The following is a 21,639-nucleotide window of genomic DNA, read 5'->3' as shown; positions in this document are numbered from 1 at the left end:
AGACATGCAACTGAACAATTTGATTAAAATATTTTATTTATAATATTTTGTTTTCACTCTTTATCATTTATAAGAAATTGCATGTGATAGATGATGTCTTAGAAGAAATTGCATGTGATAGATGATGTCTTAGAAGAAATTGCATGTGATAGATGATGTCTTAGAAGAAATTACATGTGATAATGATGCCTTTTGAATTAAGAAGTTTAATAATTTGCATAAAGATACGACTACATTACACAAATACATAAGGTAAGAGCAAACATAAAATTTAAAACCCCTGACCCCAAAATTTTTAAGCATAAAAAAATCTTATCAAAACTCTATTTTTGGTTTATTTTGGCATTACTTCAGCTTGAATTATCTTTACATTTTAAACTTTAAAAAAATATGTTAAATCAAACTAACATGCAAACTTCAATCATAGCAGTAACTCAACATAATTAATCTTAGAAAATTCTCTTCTAAATACGCAGTTTGTACAGTTTTAAGAACTACCTTTTGTAAAGTTTAGATGGAGATTTTATACCCAGTATCGTAGCAAATAAACCAGCTTCAATTGTTGTTAAAAGCAACTGAGTCTAAAATTAAAAAAAAAAAAAAAGAAAATGGTTAAATTTTATGTTTCAAGATTTGTTTGGTTATTAAAACTATTCAATTAAGTATTTTTTCAGAATGAGCAGCATGACCATTTCAACTTTTTAAAAAAATCTATGCTTAAGTATTTTTATAAAAAGAAAGTCAAACAGGTAAAGCTTAAGCTAAATTTGAATTTAAGCTAGCAAGCTTAATTAATTTTAAGTAACATGCTTTTCAAAAGAAGCCAGTTATTTTATTTTGAAAATATCATAGATGTGTTAAAATTATATGGAAAATTTATTATAATCAGTTTCTCAGAATGATTCAATCAATTGTTGTGAAATCTTTATTGTTTACAATAAATCTTCATAAATGTGAATAAGTAGCCATAAAAACTCTTATGACTGCCATAAAGAACAAGTAACAAAAGAATATACCATGTTTCCGATAGGTCACTACAAAAGCAAATCTATTTTATTTTTTCAAATATTTATTTAATAAAACAAATCTAAATAATAAATAAACATCATAGGAGAGACAATTTCCTGTTCTTGTAAATAGATATGCAATGGTATCTTATTGATTTGGTGAATGAGACAAAGATTTGATTCAAAACTTAAAAAGGAGATTTGGACTCTTACAACAACTTTGATTGTTTGAGAAAATTGAAATTTGATTTCATAGAATATTCCTTGGAAAGGTCTAGCCAAACAAAAATAGATATTGTTATCTTAAATGTAAATATTTTCTATGTAAATATTTTTTTGGTTAATCCTTTGTTGAATTACATTAAAAAAAAAAAAAGTCATAAATACTAATAATATGAAAAAGTTAAGTAAAATATAAACTTATACAAAATTGACAAATAATAGTACTATACACTTATCAAAAGAGAGAAAACTATTCAAAACATAGATTACATAGCTAATAGCTAGTACAACCATTTGAGAAAAAAGGAGCTGTGGATTTTAATAAAAACTCTATTTAAAAAAAAAAGATATTGTTTTGAAACTTAATCAATTTACTGATTGTCACAGATGATTTAAAAGATTTTAAACTATAAGAGTTTGTTATACTTGAAGTTGACTTGTAATGTATAAATTTATTAATTATAAACTCAACTATCTTATATTCCTCCCAACTTAAGGTTATTAAGTAAACATCTCAACTATCTTATATTCCTCCCAACTTAAGGAGCATAAACATGGATGCACTAAAAATCAGGTTATCTTAATGAGTTTAAAAAAAGATATTTTAAATGCTAAAAGTGAATTTGATCAATATTTAACAAAGAAGAACTTAAATTATAATATGTTATCAAACAAACATTCTGCCATAAGACTTACTTCTGACTCATCACCAAGCCAAACTAATTGCAAATCAAAGTTTTTGTCATCCTTCAATAGAAACTGAAAAAATATTTTGAAAAAAGTTACATTTAATTTGACTTGTAAGCAAAAAGTTTGATCAATACAATTTAATCAATATAGTTATAACTATAACAGTAGCTGGAAACTCTAAATACACAGACTCACTTTATTACTCTCTATTTTTTTTGAAGCTTCATCTTCTAAAACAGATCTTTTTACTCTGTTATGCTGTGGATTGATTGTCAAAGATCTTTCATGAGTACTCTTGCCATATCCATTAAAAAGTATATACACCTCATCCAGATGATATCCAATTATGCAAAAAGAAAATATTGTAACAAGAAGCAGACCTAAATTCATTTTATTATCTAAAAAAACTTTTATTTCAACTATACAAAAAATATAAATCAAAAATATTCCAGAATCAAATTTAAGAAAAATTTTCTCCAGCTTTGCATTTGTTGATGTTAAATAAAATCTTTTTAAATTTTAACTCATGAAAATTATGCCCAGCCCTTGAACAACTTGTTTAAAGTTCTAATGCTTAGGCCCAAAAAATCTAAATGATCTTTCTGAGTCTTGCAATAATTTTTTTGAAATTTTTTTAGAACTGTTTTTTAAAAAAAAGAAGTACTAGTTTGTGAAGTTTGTAAAAGTATACATTACATATAGAAGAACAACATTACATAGAGAAGAACAACATTTTGTAATTTTAGGTCAGCATTTCTTCTTGTTTTAGGTGTTATAACTTGTCGTATGTATGTATGTATGTATGTATGTATGTATGTATGTATGTATGTATGTATGTATGTATGTATGTATGTATGTATGTATGTATGTATGTATGTATGTATGTATGTATGTATGTATGTATGTATGTATGTATGTATGTATGTATGTATCTGCGGTATATATATATATATATATATATATATATATATATATATATATATATATATATATATATATTTAAAATTTTTAATTGTAGTATAAATAGTTATATTTGCTTTAAGACATTTTCAAATTGTGATTCACGTTCGGCCTACCTATTAGCCTTTTTGGCAACACTAATTTTTTGCATACGCTCAGCATGTAGATTTAACTATATTATGAAATGTTAGGACCGCTCTGCGCAAGTGTAAGTTAGCAACGTACGAGTTTTTTTTTTTTTTTTTTTTGTAGGAAACCAACCAAATGAGCTGATACTAGAAAGTTTATTATTTTAAGGGTACTTCTTTATAACTCTTGTACTAAAAGTTTCTTCAGAGTTTCTTATGTTTCAGATTATCAATAGAGAGAAAAAGTAAATAAAATGCAATTTGAAAACATAAAATGTTTTACAGTCAACTAAAATTATTTGAACTAGCAAAAAAGCAACCCGTAATACGGGTTTATGGTCGGTCTGTTAATTTATAGTGGCTGTTTTCCACAATTTAAAGTTGCAAAACCATAACTATTACCCTTTTAGAAAAACGCCTTCAAACTAAAAAATATGCGGAGGTAAAATAATTTACCAATTATTTAACATTATTTGAGTAATTTACAACTGAAATAGGTCATATCAGTGTAAGGCAGAACCATTTTCCTCGACATTACTAAGTTCAAAACAATACGTTTTTAGTTACTGACACAAAATAATATTACTTCCTCATGCTTTAAATTGACGAAAAAGTAAAGCTAAATTCGTGTTATATTTTTATAACGTGATCTTTAATTAACAAGATTAATATAAAGCGAACGTAAATTTTACATGAATTCTTTGTCATCCCCTTGATACATGTTTCTTTAACAAAGGAAATTGTCTTTAAAACGTTAAATGCACACAACTAAATGAATTTATTCAAAATATCTGACCATTTGACTATTGCTATTTATGGCACTAATCTGACCATTTTTATATATGGCCTCTTTGTTTCAATAATTTTTAGTAAACGGTTATTTGCTACCATTTATTAAAAATTCCTTTTGTTACTCGAAATTTAATTCTCTTTAATAATTTGACACTTATAAAGGACCTCCCTTCCCCGTTTTTGCCTTAATGGTGGTAAGGAGAATACATTTATCTTTATTAAGAGTTATCAAGTTTTTGATGAAGACCTTCTACCAGAATAATAAAATGTAAAGCAATGATTTACATGTATAACAATTTTTTCTTTTTAATATATATAAGAATTTTTTATTTCCTCAAAAGTGTTGCAAATGCAAACTAAGATAATTAATTAATTAATAAAACTACAATTATAACCCCCCCCCCCCCCGTTTAAAAAGATCCCCAAAGTTACGTAAAACAAATAATTAGGAATAAAATAGAGAAGATTTTTAAAAATTGAACTAATTGCATATATTTATATCATTTTAACTGACAAAAATTTACAATAAAAGGTAATCAGGTTTTTTTTATAAATCGTATAAATGCGTCAATCGTAAATCTTAAAGAAAAAAAAAAGGAATTATAATACCATAACAAAAAAAACAACCAAAAAACAAAAAAAAAAAACACCACATAAAAACTGAAAATCGGTTTACCTATTTATAGTAACCTATTTTGACATGGCAGTTAATATAAACATTTATCGAAAATTTAACTATAAAATCTATTTCGAAGTACAAAAACAATATTTATATATATATATATATATATATATATATATATATATATATATATATATATATATATATATATATATATATATATATATATAAGATGTAAATTGCATTTTTAGCATAATGTTGTCTTGGCTTTAAGTAAATAAATAAAAGCAGTAAGTTTCAATAATGAAACTACCTATCATTCATTTTTAACAATAGGCACCAACATGAAGGTGTTTATTGTTAAAAATGAATTTGAACACAAAACATCACAACAATAACACATAACAATAGAATATTTACACTCTTGATCCTAAAATCCAGCGAAAATAACAAACCAAATTAAAATATGAAAGTCAAAATTAGAAAACCAATTTAAAGTTAACTATATTTATTTTTTTACTAAACATATAAATCCATAAAGTATATTTGTTTTTATACTCAATATTTGTTATTCAATTACTTCAAACTTAGGACATTAAAACACCCTAGATTTAAAGATCAAGGTTGCATACTCTCTCATACACATTATGCTAAACATTAACAGACATTGTGTTTCCAGAATAATTAAAAAGGCCACATAACACAACCTAGCTCTAAAGCAGTAACACTGCCTGGCACTAAATGCTGCCAAGTCACACCTCTGCTATAAATACATCGCTTAGCTGGCAAGGTTATCAATCATGCTCAACATAATCCCAAGTCACACCACTTTGAAAACATGGAAACAATATAATTTAAACATATATACAACTATAAACAAATATGGTTTTATATAACACATATAAACACATTTTATAACAATATTAAATGACAAATATATTTTTCAAAAACTAAAAAAAAATATATATATATATATATATTAAAATAATAAATAAATTTATACAAACAAAATGTGCTCACAACTTACAAACAGTAAATTTTCAAAATAAAAATCTTAAGACTATAAATTAAGAACATTAGAAAATATAACATTATTTGTGTAACACTTTTCACCTAGCACACCTTGAATGAGATGTTTATTAATTTTGAAAAACAAACTATTAAATGCTCTCATTCTTAAACATATTGTTGACCATGAGAGAAACTTGGTTTTTTTGAGATATACCCCAACTCTATTAAATGTTTGACTTTTATTAACTGTCATTGAGTAAGCCAATCTGACAGGAAACTCACGACATTTCAGAACAAAAGGTATATTAGAACCTGATGGAGCCAACTGAATTTGAGGAACAAAATCCCATTTACCACCAGAAACACCTGTCAAATCCTCTGCATCAAAATAATTATTTTGAAGAGCACAAACTTTCATTCGAGTACCATTGCATAACCCAGCTTTGAGATCTAAATATCTAAGTAGCATTATTACACAACCAATTTTCAATTTTAAACAATGAGGTGGCATACCTGAAGGAGTTAAACTATTCAAACACTCAACAGGAAAGTCATTTCTTTCATTAAGGTCATCAGTATCAATTTGATCCGCACTTAAATAAATGTTGACCTCACCCGGCAGACATTCAAGCACTTCTTCATTGATTGATAATGAATCAACATTAGTTGGTGTTAAAATCACGCATTTAGAATAATCATTTTGATCAGCATCTCCGAAAATCTTTTCAACAATCAATTTATTTTTTCTAATAATGCACTGATTTGGTATTTTAATGCATCTTTTATAAGGATCCTCCTCTTTGACAGGTATTGTTCCATTCCCAAGTTTTAGTAGCCATTGGGAAAATTCATCTTCCCCATCTTGTACTCTCATATTTTCAGTTCATGCAAACTTCTGCACCAATTGCCAATGCAAAGAACATTTTATACACAATTCTACTATCTCAGCTGGTTGTCCTCTTTTCACAACAGGCAGAATTTGCGTTAAGTCACCAACAAAAAGAATGATTTTTCCTCAGAACGGAAAGTTGTTGTTGCAAATATCTTTTAACAACCTATAAATTGCATTTAATTCTTTACATGCTCATGTAAGACATTATACTGGTTGCTTCTCAGTTTGTTTTGGTTATTTCTGATGAAAGCAAGACGCTGGCCTTTGATTTTAACATACACATCAATAGCATATTGCTGAAACAGTTTTTTGCCATAAAAGAGTGAAGAAAAAAATTGTCTAACTGAAAGTTTATATTATAATACAGAGAAAATGTAACATGATTTCTAACCAATGTAGCACGTTCAGGGTTGTGAACCAATTGATTATGCCAACCAGCATCACCCTTTGGAAAAAATAGAGGATAAACCATAGGATCTAAGTTGGCAGACATACTTGATAGAGTTTTAAGAGGATGACCTCTTGGGTAAACAACATCTTCCCTGGAAATAGGTAGTACACCAACAAATACAACTGCAACTTCATTATGTGAAGGGAGACTGATAGCGATTATAGCAATTTATGCTGGAACATCATGATTCCAAAATATTTATAGCAAAATCATGTAGTAAACAGCTCTAAAGAAAAAAAAATCAAATTGATATAAAACAAATTGTATATATAGCAAAAGAATTTGTATTGGCTTTTAGTAAATGATTAAAAGCAGTGATTTTTAACAAAATTACTTATTTAACATTTTTAATAACAGACAAACATGAAGTTAAGCCAAATGTCTATTAACTCAAAAGATAACAAAAAAACATCACAGCAACAACACACACCATAAGTTAATATATGTATATAATATAACTTAAGTAAGATAATATTCATATATAACAAAACATAAGTAACAACATTACGCAAAATGTTATTAAAATACATTATTATGTATTTTTAGAATAATCTTTAAAAATAAAGGCTTGAAAACAGCAAGACCTAAAGCAGTAACAGTTTGACACTAAATACTATTGTGTAACCCTCTGTTAAAAGTACATCACTTGGCTGGCAAAGTTGACAAATCTTGCTCTACACGTTTACCAAGTCACAGCACTTTGAAAACACGGAAACAACATAATATAAACATATGTACCAACTATAAACACAATAAATGTATTTAAATATGTATATAAGGTTAAATATATATACCTCATATAAATATTTTAGGTACGTGTGCAATATTTTTAAACTATTCAAATATTTAATTATTATATTTATAACTACTCAAATATTTAATTATTACATAATTATAAAGAACTTTAAATCAGTATAACAATGGTGAAAATTTCATAAAAAAACTAATGATTCTACTAAAAGTTATGCCCACTTAAGTGACAACAATTCATTATAAGGAATGCTTAAGAAAACTGCAACTAACTTAAAAAATTAGCGTTCGGTTTACGGTGGTTTTGTAATAGAACTTCTTGTTTAGTTTTTAGCGCATTACTTTGCCTCGGTTATATTTTTATTCAACTAATAACAGAATATGGTTTTGTGTTTGTGTGTGTCATGTTTTGAATATTTTTAAAAAATCACCAATATTTTAAATAAAGTTTCATTTTTCTAAAAGAATAATTTTTAATGAATAAAAAAGTCAAATATACAAAATGCTCATAATCTCATAATCGTGAATCCCCCCAATCTCTACAGCAGAAGAATATTTGGTACCTTTACTGCGTGGAAAAATAGAATATGAGCGTGTCATTATTTTTTAATAAAATTTGGCAGGTACATAGAAAATAGATATATAAAATTGATTCAAAAGTTAGAAAAAAAATCCATCATCCCTTGAATGTCAATTCACTTCCAGAACAGGAATGAAGTTTTCAATAGCAATTAAATCACTAAAAGCGTTAGTAATTGCAAAAAAAAAACAAGTTCCAATAGACTTACAACACTCTACTTTTAAAATATTATCTAAGTCAATATAAAATTCTAAAAAAAAGACGAGAAAAATCCATTCTAACGACACCTACCTCGAGCACGCGATGAAAAAATGGTCACAGATTTTATCTTTAAAATCGGTGCCGTAAATCGCAGATACGCACATACATATTTAAACACATTTTTATACGCCGCACTATGCGTCGCGCTGATAGAAAAAAAGGAAATAGCCTTATAACTAGAGAACTGTTTAACATTTTGAAGTAATTTTTTGAACAAAGCATCAATTATGAGAAATTGTTTGTTTTTATATATATTTATAAAAAAAGTCCGGTCTTTTTTAAAACCGGTTTTATTCCGGTTTTTTAGTTGGTTTATCCGGACTAATTCGATTTTTGATTAAAAAGATATAAAACCGATAGTTTTTGATATTTAAAACTGATATATCAGTTTTAAGTCTCTATTTAAGTCTGATATATCAGTTTATCTTTTTTAGGGGTTACAGGCATTTTTAGTCTCCAACTTACATTTTCATGTTAAATAAAAAAGGAAATAACATAAGTATTTTATTATAAATAAAAGTAAAATAAATACTCCAGTAGTTCCAGTCACCTCAAATGCAGAATAGAGGTTCTGATGCTAAAATAGGTTTTTAACAATATGTGGCTATGAAAATAGCCGTTTTTAGGTTTTTAACAATATGTGGCTATGAAAATAGCCGTTTATTAAAAGTTGCTTATCAACTACAGCTGCATGGTTTAATGATGCTTCCTTGATTTCTTTTTATAGTATGAACCATTACTCTTTATCTTCCTAAAATTATTTAACAACACACATTAAAATTTTAAAAAGTTTTGTTAATAAATAGTATAGTTTAAGCTATAAACTATTTATTATAGAAATTATCTATCAAATTCTAATTCTAATAATTATACATTCAAGAAAAAACTGTATTTACTGTAATAAATAGATACAATTGAAATATAATTAAAATTTTTACTCTAAACGTATCTCAGCAATCCTTATGTGGAGCAACATTAAATATTTACAACAAGCCTTCATGAATTGCACTATGAAAGTTTGGGATTCTTATGTTTCAACTTTTCTAACAATTAGTATTTTTTTTTTTTTTTTGCAAGCATAAAAAAAACATACTGTTTGATTATGTAAAAAGATCTCAGAAATATCAGATTGGCTACCACCAGCACCTAAAATGTATCATTAATAAAATTAAACGATAACATTAAATATTTAAATTTAAAGATATACATAGCTTTCTCCAATATTTACCTTAAGAACAGTTATCAGCTTAATCTTCTTGCAGTATAGCTTTTATACCTCTTGCATTTTGTTCTTCTTACAGTATAGGTACATGTCAGATGTCATAAATAAATAATTAGCTGTATCCCTAGTATTTTCAGCAAAAGAAGTTAATCGTGCATGACCTACTCGTGCAGTTTTGTTGGCTTTGTTCCTGGCTTCAATGGCACTCTCAGACAAAGAACCTATTGGATACTTAAAATATTTAATAAAAGAAACACCATGAACTACCATTCTATGCACAGACTGTGACATTGGAATGGCTTTTAAAAACTGATCATTAGAAATGAGACCAAACAGACGTTCAGATTTCTGCTTGAAAATTTTCACATCCGGTCTTGCGGCTGTACTATTTATATCAATTAGCAGGTCCCTAAATAGTTTGATCATAGTGGTATTCAAATTTAGAATTCTTCCAGTCACAGATGGATTATTAAAGAATTTTCGTGCAACATTGCCAGTGTTGGATGTACCACTTCGCTTCCTGACAAAAGATACCCTTATTTTTAATTGTATTTTGAATAAGTGCTGGAATTTTTTTTTGTTTTCAATAAATTCTTGGCTGTTTTTTGCTGGAATTTTTCTTCCTTGTTTCACTGCTGGAAGTTTGCAAGCAGTATTGAAAACCCACTCCATGCTGCATATCCACAAGTGAAGACTGCAAATTCCAAGTTTCAATATATTCTTGTCTACATCTTTATCTTTATTCCAAATGGTTTCCAAATTAAACTCCTTAGGACTTGCTTGACATACATGACAGCACTGAGATGCTATACTTTTTTAAAGCATTTTTGATACCACAGCATTAAGTGTTTTACCATCATTCATTGTGGTATAAATAGTTGACAAACTTGAATTTATAACAAAAGTATTGTCATGAAGTGTAAACTTAATATTCTCTAAAGACAAAATTTCATTTTGTAAATGTTCAAACTTCTCTTGAATAAAACTAGTAGTCTCTTTGGCAAAACAAAACATAAGATGACGGGTTGCATCTGGACTATTTGGATTACAATTTTTCCATAGTATCTTTTTTCCACTTCGAATCTCCAACAGTACAAACACTATACTATACACAGTGGAATCATCCACACCTCTCTTCATAGTTGCTGCATTCTGAAATTCAGATTGGTCACTCTGACCATCACCACCCACTTTGCAAATAACCAATATGTTATCACGTTCCTCCTGTGCTAAAAATTTAATAAAATTATCATCATCCTCCAAAAGATACTCAAACACTCTAGAAACTGAATGTTTGATCATATTGAATAGACTACATTTTACTTCAGTTTCTGAATATTTCACCTGCTCTGGATATGTCAATTTTTTGTATTCTTTTAACTTGGTTAAACCTGGAGGAATAAGATGATGATTTTGTGTAACAATTTTTTTAAATTCAGCCCATGTTCTGTCTGTTAGTCTCAAATTGCAAAAAGTATGCAATGATAAATTTGGACCATATAAATTAGACCTGGGTGCAGTAGAGGGATTAGATGCAAACCTTTTTACAGCATGTTGAAGTTCTTCCAGTTCTTTTCCCTGAAGATTATCAGTTCTTTTACGTTTCATCCTACTCGTAAGTTCTAAAAAAGATTTTCTAGGTTTTGGTGCTTCAGGTGTTCCCATTGTTACAGTATTTCTCCTAAAACATGTATAAAATGTGTGTACAACTTTTAACTTTATATATATATATATATATATATATATATATATATATATATATATATATATATATATATATATATATATATATATATATATATATATATATATAAATACACATAGTACCTGTTTAACTTCAGTCTAAGACCTTCAAGTATTAATTGGCCCTCCTTCATTTTTTGTTCACCCTGCTTGATGAGCAGGTTACCCTGCTGAATCAGCTTTTCACCCTCTTTTAAAATAAGTTGTCCCTCCTCATATTTCCTTATCTGTTGCTCAGGATCTGTTTCTAAGCTACATATATATATATATATATATATATATATATATATATATATATATATATATAACATTTTATTTTAGAATTAATAAAAAACTTACCAGACATATATTTGTATTCTATTTTTTTATCCAGAAAATCTTTGTATTTAGTGAAGAACAAACTGCTTTTTTTTCCACATTTGTTAAAGTTTTTTATCAACTCAAAAGCTAGTCTTCGAAAAATTTTGAAACTAACCATACAACCAGCATTATTTAGTGCAATAAACTTAGACTCCAAAAGTTTTGCACAGGCTTTAAAATTTTTTCTTAAGAATATATGCCTTGGGGGAAATGTATGTGTTAAAAGTTGACGAAGAGTGAATGTAGCCATTTTGATAGTTAATAAAAATCATCAATCAGGTAAAACTGAATCAAATAAAAACTTAACGGAAGTTGTTGAACTACGGAAGTTTCATTTACTTCACAGAATTTAGTCGGTTTTTGAATAAAATTCACAATAGTAAAAATGATTTTTAAGCATGAGGTCACAGAGGTCGCCTCAATTTTTTTGCATGGCAGTAAATTCAATTTGCAGTAGCTATATTTTATTCAAAAAAAACGAGGCGACCTCTGTGACCACATGCTCAAATCAATCAATGTTTAAGAAATCAAAAAATCAGCAAAAAAATGCTATGCCAAAACCCTTTTTTTCTATTTCTAGTTTTACATTCAATTAAATACATGATTATTTTAATTTCGCATAAAAATAATATAGAAATTTAACACTTATCATATACTTTGAAAGGATTTTAACAAAAATGCGAGTTTTTTAAAACCTCAAAAAAACCCTTAAGATGTCAAAAGTTTAAAAAAACTTAAAATAATTTTTTTTTTATAAAGAGTTAAAAACTAAATGCAAAAAAAAAAAACTTAAAAAGTTTAAATATGAAAAATCACTAAAAAATATGCACAAAATCCTATTTCCGCTAAGCGATGCATAGTGCGCCGTGGATAGCCTACCGAAAGTCGGTAGCCAAAAATAAGTTCTTATCCTACCGAATGTCCGTTTCATTGGCTAAGAGATTCATCTGTAACTGACATCTTTAAATATCACTGGAGGACCATAGGACTGTCCCGCAGAGCATATTTCCCCCAGTTGCAATAAGACATTAGAATTTCAGGTTCAAAGTAACAGGACTGAAGAATTTTTTTTTTCCAAATGTTAACTTCTTTAGGTGCTCTAAGTCATCACAGTATAGTTTAAAAATGTGACACAAAATGAATTTGAAATGTTTTTTGGAGGTTACCTATCCATGGAAATCAAATATATGTACTGCATGAGAAAAAAAATCAAACCTCAATGATGCAGCATCCTCATTTGTAAGTAGACCTACAGCAGCTACTTCACTTTCACCTGTTTAATGATATCAACATTAATTAAAAATATTTCAAATCAAATATACAAATTTATTTAAAAAAAAAAGCAAATAATGAACAACTTTGCAAAATATATTGATAGTATGTACTAAAAGCAAACAAAATGTATAAAGCAACATAATAACCAGCACTATCTTCACAAAGTATAATATAAGCAGGCAGTCGAATTTGTAACAATTTATAAGTTGCATCTATACATATGAACTCTGGATATGCATTGTATGCACTATGCATAAATGTGTCTTGGAAAAAAATCCCTTTTAAATTATTTTCAGAGTCTGTTAAAACTTCAACATTAGCATCTAAAAATAATATAATTATGTTTTTATATATAAATTCAATGAAATATATAATTACATAAATTCAATGAAACAGTGAACAAAAGAGTACAAAGTTATTTCAGAGATTATTTACTATATTTTTCTTTTAATGTTGTAACAAAAGTTCCGATATCATTCCAGGTGTCAGTTTTATGAGATAAAGCAGCAATATTAGATATATCTCTAAGAGTTATTATTTTGCCTGTGGAGTTTATCAACTCTTTTTGCAGCAGTTTTTTGTTAGGTTTTAAATGAATTAACTCTGTAGCTTTTTGAATAGCATAATCAGGGAGTCTTCTTTGATTAGGCAGGTGCTTATAGAGAATCTGAATTTAAAAATAAAGATCAATCTGTGAAAAAACATTTGGGTAATAAAGGGGAGTATAAGAAAAGAAAAAAAAGTGTAACTTACTTCAGATACTTCATGGTTATGTGTTTTATCCATATCTTGTAAAACTAAAGATTACCCATCTTCTGACGCTTTTAAATGCAGATAGAAAGGACAGTTTTTTTTAAAAGTTCTATAATAATAGTTATAATCAGAATCCAAAATATGGTCTATTTTAGATATATAATAATTTTCATTGAAATAAAATCATTCGCAAATAAAGCCACCTTAAATGTGAGATTTTTTAAGTGAAATTTTACTTGTTTTTTAAGTTTTTTACAGAACAAAATTATCTCCAATACTTCAAAAGTTATAAGGGTTTTAGTAACACCCTCTTGAGTGAATATTTTCAAAAAACAAAAAACAAAAAACAAGAAGCCATAAAGCTCATCTTGAAACAGCCATTCATAGCTTTTTTTGTTTAAAGTTGTATGCAACTAACCTAGGGGTTTTATGTTACTAAACTTGAGGTATTAGTTACTAGTTGTATGTAACTAAACTTGAAGTATTAGATATTTTTGCTAAAGCACTAAGTGATGATTACTTGCCACATCTAATATTGGATTTTATAAAAAATAGAAATCAGTGTGTAGTAGTCGATGAATTCTATTCAGACTAGGTAGACGTATTAAGTAATGTTCCTCAGGGTCCTGTAATTGGTTCTGTAAATAATATTGTTTCGCTGTTCATAAATGATATCTCTGAATTGGTTTAAAAAAATGGTAATTGATTTTTTTGAGATTATCCTGCAAAAAAACAAACAATAACTTACGAGATTTTACGTATTCCCTCGCCACTATATTTAAATTTTTGACCACCATGTATACAACAATACTTAATGAAATAGTATTTAACCTGAGGTGCTATAACAGCAGCTTTCTTTGGAACAGATTTTCTAGCAGCCTCAATAGTTCTAGCATCTCTAATCCATAACTTAACAAAATTAGTATCTTCATACTTTTTAATAGCTTCTTTTAACAATAAAAATGATGAAAAAGATTCAGAGGAAGTAAAAGCGATTGCCATTTTCACTATATGATATGTAACACTTCGAATTGTTATGACACCTGAAATTATTTATTCGACCGAAATTTCTTAAAATTATTTATTCTACCGAAAGCGTGTTTTATTGGTTGATTTGATTATTTAGCTTCAAGCGTCCTATTTGACAAATCAAGCAGTATTTATTAAGCCACTACCAAAATGTACTTTTTTTCTCAGATCATATTGGCTCACTTTGGGATTTGTTGTACATATTATTCTAAGACAATCCTGAAAATTTAAGACCTATTGGATAAAGAGCAATTTTGGGAAATAGTTTTAAAGTTTTTAAGTATTCTCTTGTTTTCAATGAATTATTCATTTTTATGGCATTTTTAATATTTATTATACTTCAGTACAAACTTTGATACAAATATTCATTCCATTAGAATATTTGAATATTATGGAATGAATATTCACCACATAATCTTAAACACTGAGATAGAAACAGAGGGCTGAGGGGCAAGAGTCCCCCCCCCTCCTTAAAACTTTATTTTTTTATTTAAATTTTGTTTCTGGCTGCCTTAGCCCCCGCTTATTTCTGAAATTACTGCGTTCAACATGTTTTTTTGCACAGGGGTGATTTCAAAGTTAAGTTTAAGAGAGGTTTGCTATTTTTAAAAAAATTATTCTTGACAGTAGTCAAGTCAAGGATGCCCTCTGACTTTGGTATGTGATCTAAATTAAATTGAAAAAAAAAACATTTTCTCATGAAAAAGGTATAAAGTAATCAGTTTTAGATAAATTACATTTATTTTCTGCTCTGCTTTGGTTTTTAGTTAGAATAAAATTATGTCTCTTTACTTGACCATAAACTATCTTTGATGCCTCTGATACTAGCTTCACGGACCTTTCCACTGACTGTGAATTGTTGGGTAAATCTGTAAGAATAGGTTTTTTAGAAGTCTGCAAAGCGTTCTCTAATTCAAATGATGGAATTAGGATAGAAGTTGGAGGTTCAACCTCAATTAAAGAAACATCAACTAAACTACTCCATGTATAAGCGTTAAAGTTAATAGGCATAATTAATTTTGCTTTGATTTTTGGTTTGACTTCAGGACTTATTTCTCTTAATTGCCTTATGTGCAAAACTTGCTTAATAGCTTGAGCCCTTATATCTTTTTCATCATCTTGCAACATAGAATATAAAAAGTTTTCTTGAAGACAGCAATAAGAGTTTCCTTGAAGATTTTGAAAAACAATTTGCTGTATATTATCTGCCTGATTTTTAACAAGCTCTATTGTCTTATGAAGAAGTCTAGGAGCATCTTTATAAAGTCCAGACCTTTTATGGGCAAACCACATGGGGCAATATACTTGGACTATATACTTTGTAATTGTACACAACTCATCTGTAGGATTCTTCGATCTTGCATAAACCATCATTATTCTTAAAGCTAGAGTTAACCATCTGGCATGGTAAACAGGTCCTGGTTTTTTTATTGAATATTTTGGAGATATAAAGCCTTTAGATATTCCAATACAGTACTCGTAAAGTTTACGTTGATCTGTACTAAGATCAGATAAAATATTAGAGTTTACATAGGAATCAATCTCTGAATGAATTGGAACAAAATCAATTATTGGTAAATCATGCAAATCACTTGCAGAAGCTTTTTGACCAATAGGGCCCTTATATTTCTTTGGATCGTTAGTTTTACCATCTACTTCAGCTATGACATGGCGAAGTGGTAACTCATTTTGGTGAAGTACACATCCTATTAAATGGATTCGTCGGTTTAAAAGCTTTTCTAATGTCACAACTAAGCCATTATCTGCACCAGTATTAGCAGAAGTATTATCAAGAACAATGGCTTCCAAACTACTAATGCTGTTGTATTTTTTGAGTATTTTTAGAGTCTCAGTTGCCATTGTAATTCCTGTTCCATTTTTTATTTCAATATGAGTTAAATATTTCTTAGAAAAAGGTCCACTTTCTGCAGTAAAAGTTAAGTGATGTTCATCTTTTACTGTTCTTTTAATAATAGGTTCTGCATATTGATCATATCCTAATATATGTGCTAATGTATTTTTGTCTTTTTTACTATCTACTCCAATGACTTTTAAATGAAAAACTTCTGAACTATGTTTTTCACTAATCATGGTTGAAACACGCTTTTTAGTATCAAATATCTTTTTTTCAGTGATAATTTGTGATCTGTCATTTTGAGTTATAATTTGATAGTCTATCAAGGTAGCAGTTGCTATGGCAGATGTTGCAGCGTCACTAACTTCGAACCTGATAGCAGCTTTGGCAATGTTAGTTAAATCTGTGTAATTTTTTTTACACAGTGTTTTTGCAAAAAACTCATGGTTTTGATTTTTATAATCATCATTATTATCTATTTCTACATCATAAGTTTCACTGATACAATCATTATCTGAATGAAGTGCCATGTCACTTGTTAAATAAATTTTCTCCTTACTTTTTTTTCTTGCGATCTTGGCTGTCTCTTTCTTATCAATTTGGCCTATCTGCCAAGTTCCAAAGGGCCCTCGCTTAACTTTTTGATCCTTTAAATACTCTCGTTCTAGAACTGGAACCTTAAGTTAAAAAAAAAAATTTTATAGCTTAGAGAAAGTATTTAAATAATAAAAAGCATAAAAAATAATTATACAAAAAAAAAAGTCACCTGTTTGCTTTCTTCACAGAGACATACATAGTGCTTGTTAGTGCAACCCTTGCATCGAACATTTCTAAAGGGTAATATGTATAATAAAATATAATGCCATAATTTGAGAAGAAATAAAAAAACTTTACAGCTGTAAAATTTGTTGACAGTTTAGTCACAAATTTGTGTGAACAAACATATTGTTTAATATTGTGGTTTTTTGAAAATGTAACTTCAAACCTGTCATCGCAATTTAAAAGAGGAAGTTCACATCTGCATGTTGATATGTCAAACAACTTTAAAAGGTTATTTTCCAACCAACGAACACTGTTTTTATGTTTTGAAGCTTTAGATCGTTCAGCTGCAATTACTTTTTGAAATGTTCTTTGTAACTTATTTCTTAGAGGTTTTTCCTTCATAAGTGGAAGATTTGGATTCACTTTTTTCCAAATTTTTAAAATTTCTTCACTTACTTTTAAAACTATGGCAGGAGAATCAATTTTTTTAGTTGTAATCATTTCTTTTTCGACCTTATAAGCATATTGAATAGTCTGTTTATATGTTGGAAGGTCACTAACAGGTAGTTCGTTTGGTTGCCCAGCATATCTTTCACTTTCATGTCTAGTTATAATATTATGCGTTCTTTTTCTTGTTGGTTTCCCAGATCCACATTTTGCATTCATTTTTTAATATTTAAATTCAGTCTGAAAAAGATTTTTTATATACTTGTTGTGTAAGATAATATAATATGATAATACCATAAATACAAAAGCAAAATATATGGCTAATATAAATACTTTATCCGTATTAGATTTTAATTATTATTTTATATTATAAAACATCGCAAAAAGTATCCTTTTCCAAACACATTTAAAAATGGCAAACTTGTTGTTATTATACAAATTTAAGACGCGAAAATAACATTTTAAGCGAGGTTCTGTCCTATTTCGCAATACTTAAATGGAACCATGAAAATGTAATTGGTTTTATTTTTCCCAAAATAATGACTAAGTTTTAAAATTTTTTAAATTGCAAATAATTTTATTGAATATAAATAGTACATTTCCCAAAGTGAGCCGAGTGTTGACTTTAACTTGGTAGTGGCTTAGTATTTATCCTTTGTTTCAGGTCGAACTCTGGTTACAGCAATGATATATTATATATCGATGGCTCCGCGCAAAATCGGACTATCTGCAATCTCCGCGGAAAACAAATTTGGCATATCTGCAATCTCCGCCAAAAACAAAATTGGCATATCTGCAATCTCCGCGTAAAACAAAATTGGACTATCTGCATTTTTGCCAGATACATTTTTGGACTATCTGCGTTTTTCGGGTGCATAAATTTTTGGTGGTGTTTCTTTAAATATTTGAAGTTTTTTATAAAATTCTACAATTTTTTAAATAGCGATTATTTAAACATTTATTAATAGCGACAAAACCTTGATCATAACTTGATTAAGTTTGTGAGTAATCAAGTAGTTTTAGTTAAGATAAATATGTTAAAAATAACTTGTTATTGTTAATAATAATATAGCATATGTAACAAAACATTGTTATGTTACATACTAATTGCTAAATTCATCATACATACTTTGTCAATTTTATTTAGCCTTGTTGTTGTGACTAATAAGTTTAGATCAAATTAAATTCTTGTTATGTTATGTTGCAATGTTGCTAAGTGGTCTTTATACACAAGATCTGCATATAAATATATACAGGATGTCTGCGAAATCAGGGAAATGCCAGGGAATTCGGATATCTTCAAAAAAATCAGGGGATTATCAGAGAAATTAGGTTAAATTTTAAAAAAATCAGGAAAGATGAGTCTTTATCAAACTTATATAACTTAAATAAGTTGTATATAGTTCACGTAATCTAAAAGTTTATTTGGCAGATAGTTTTATGAACTTCTCTTGATATATTTAATGTGGGTTGTATTATTGTTTATATTTTTGCAGTTGAAGAGCATTTTTCTAAACGAGAAATAGGTAAATAATAGGGAAAAGCTAGGGAAATCCAACTTATAATATTGGCAGACACCCTGTATATATATATATATATATATATATATATATATATATATATATATATATATATATATATATATATATATATATATATATAAACTATGTTAGTGTATTCTATAAATAGAGTGCTCAATGGTCTTAAAGAGCAGAGCAGTAATAATTTTTTCTTCCACAACTTGTTTCACCATCAATAAGTAATCAGGAAGATTAACAAATTAATCATTAGTTAACATGTTATATATTAACCTTATATATTTATAAACTTATCTTTCACCATCACTAGGTTCATCAGACTTCCTGATGAACCTACTGATGGTAAAACAAGCTGTCAAAGAAAAAATTAGATAAGTATTTTTGCTAATTATATATATATATATATATATATATATATATATATATATATATATATATATATATATATATACACATATCACAATAATTTTGTGTATATATAAATATATGTATGTATATATATATACTATACGTGTATATATAAATATATGTATGTATATATATGTATATATATATATACATACATATATTTATATATACATATATATATAAATATATATATATATATATATATATATATATATATATATATATATATGTATACATATATTTATATATACACGTATACACACACACACACACACACACACACACACACACACACACACACACACACACACACACACACACACACACACACACACACATATATATATATATAAATATATATATATATTGTAACCTTGATCGTAACTAACAAAATTATTGTTATTAAGCTATTTTTGTTCATTAAGCAATCAAACTATGTGGAGTTTTCTTTGTTGTCTACTTAAAACCATTCTTTTTTGGAGATGCCACTTAACTGAACACAAACTAGTTAAAAACTCATGCCTGAGTATTAAACATTATGGTTTCCAACTTTTCTTAAACTTGGTTTATCAATAATTAGGATCAAAATCAAACTGAACCTAAGGTTCAGTTGGATTTGAGCTCTAAACCATTAAACATTGGTTTAATCAGATGTCACCTCAACTGCAGTGATGATCAAACAATTTTGGTCCAATTATATTTGATAATTTTTACATATCCAAGACTTTGGGATGTAATGATATATTAAAAAGGGTTGTAATTTTTTTACTATGATAGTAATAACTATGATACAATCAAAAATAGCTGTATTTTTTCTATAAAAGAATAATTACAAAATAACAAAAAACTGCTGTTTTAAATAAACATATCCTTAACTTGCACATTGATCTGAATATCAAGCTTTTATTACTTTTACAGTATACCCAATATAATAAATTATCACATTTGTAATAATAGCAATAATACACTTGAATTAATTAATTTTGTAAGCTAAACAAACCAACTTGTTATTTTCACATTTAACCAAAACATGACTGACTGCTATGTTATATAGTATACCTATATAATATAGATAACACAGTAACACTACTTTTTTTTTTTCTGTTGAAAATAGACAAACTTGAAAAACACCAAACAATGTTTCGAATAAGCCTCGTAAAACTGTAAAACGTTTTCTTAATCCAGCAGCATTTTAATTTCAAATTAAATTTGAATATATAAAATTGGTTTTGCGATCAGCTACACTTTGATCAATTCATGATGTGTATACGCTTACTAAGTTCAGACTTGAGATTAAAGTAGATGCAGACTGTTCTTATTTTAGCTGCTAAAATGATGTTCTAAAAATATTGTAAATTTTTCATTTGCATTAACATACCATATGCCATAACTATTTAAAATAATTACTTCTAAACAAAATCAAATGTGGTAAGTGAAACTTTGTGTTAAAACTTAAACAGATTTATATCTCAGGAATAGATGGAAAATAATGCAATTACTGTCTTCTTATTAACAACTTATTTCATGAGATCTGCCATTTGTAGTGAAATCACATTTTGACAAGGCGCATAATTTCATGCAATAAAAACTTTGAACGCCCGGAGAATGCAGATAGTTCAAAAATAAAGCTGGCGGAAAATGCAGATAGTCCAATTTTGTTTTACGCGGAGATTGCAGATATGCCAATTTTGTTTTTGGCGGAGATTGCAGATAGTCCGATTTTGCGCGGAGCCATCGATATACTAGATGTCTAAATTGCGGGATTTTATTGGACGAAAAGTGAAGCCGCTTTTTTTGTTTACAAATTGAATCCGCCATTTGTAATGAGGGCAAAAACTATATCCGCCATTTGTAATAAGGGCAAAAACTATATCCGACGCG

At 27.9% G+C, this 21,639-nt stretch overlaps 3 protein-coding genes and 1 pseudogene across 4 annotated transcripts in view; all 4 read right to left on the bottom strand.

Annotated features, from left to right (window-relative positions):
- LOC145192230 (sortilin-like) overlaps positions 1 to 2,561 on the bottom strand; it is a 32,822-nt gene extending 30,261 nt beyond the window's left edge. The window contains exons 1-3 of the mRNA XM_090101327.1: positions 2,115 to 2,561; positions 1,926 to 1,988; positions 499 to 581 (exon numbers count right to left, since the gene is read on the bottom strand). Coding sequence (XP_089957453.1) covers positions 499 to 581; positions 1,926 to 1,988; positions 2,115 to 2,309 — 341 coding nt within the window. The 5' untranslated portion in view covers positions 2,310 to 2,561. The remainder of the gene's footprint in view (positions 1 to 498; positions 582 to 1,925; positions 1,989 to 2,114) is intronic.
- Positions 2,562 to 9,404: 6,843 nt separating this feature from the next.
- Positions 9,405 to 11,579, bottom strand: LOC145183417 (uncharacterized; annotated as a pseudogene). Its single transcript, XR_016454589.1, has 3 exons — positions 11,416 to 11,579; positions 9,595 to 11,269; positions 9,405 to 9,512 (listed from the first exon to the last, which is right to left on the bottom strand). The product of XR_016454589.1 is annotated as an uncharacterized LOC145183417 (transcript).
- Positions 11,580 to 12,122: 543 nt separating this feature from the next.
- LOC149894489 (uncharacterized) lies at positions 12,123 to 14,876 on the bottom strand. Its single transcript, XM_090094282.1, has 4 exons — positions 13,720 to 14,876; positions 13,402 to 13,633; positions 13,113 to 13,289; positions 12,123 to 12,964 (listed from the first exon to the last, which is right to left on the bottom strand). The coding sequence occupies exons 1-4, from the start codon at positions 13,750 to 13,752 to the stop codon at positions 12,858 to 12,860; spliced, it is 549 nt and encodes a 182-aa protein (XP_089950408.1). The 5' UTR covers positions 13,753 to 14,876; the 3' UTR covers positions 12,123 to 12,857.
- Positions 14,877 to 15,225: 349 nt separating this feature from the next.
- Positions 15,226 to 18,432, bottom strand: LOC145185571 (uncharacterized). Its single transcript, XM_080061518.2, has 3 exons — positions 17,589 to 18,432; positions 17,370 to 17,433; positions 15,226 to 17,280 (listed from the first exon to the last, which is right to left on the bottom strand). The coding sequence occupies exons 1-3, from the start codon at positions 18,029 to 18,031 to the stop codon at positions 15,445 to 15,447; spliced, it is 2,343 nt and encodes a 780-aa protein (XP_079917644.2). The 5' UTR covers positions 18,032 to 18,432; the 3' UTR covers positions 15,226 to 15,444.
- Positions 18,433 to 21,639: the final 3,207 nt, after the last annotated feature.

Source organism: Hydra viridissima, unplaced genomic scaffold (assembly GCF_058129835.1).
Source record: "Hydra viridissima isolate aposymbiotic clone 2 unplaced genomic scaffold, HvirCarnegie_v1 scaffold_1, whole genome shotgun sequence".
Classification (NCBI taxonomy): domain Eukaryota; kingdom Metazoa; phylum Cnidaria; class Hydrozoa; order Anthoathecata; family Hydridae; genus Hydra; species Hydra viridissima.
The sequence above is the reverse complement of the archived record's forward strand: the minus strand, read 5'-3'. Positions and strand labels throughout refer to the sequence as shown.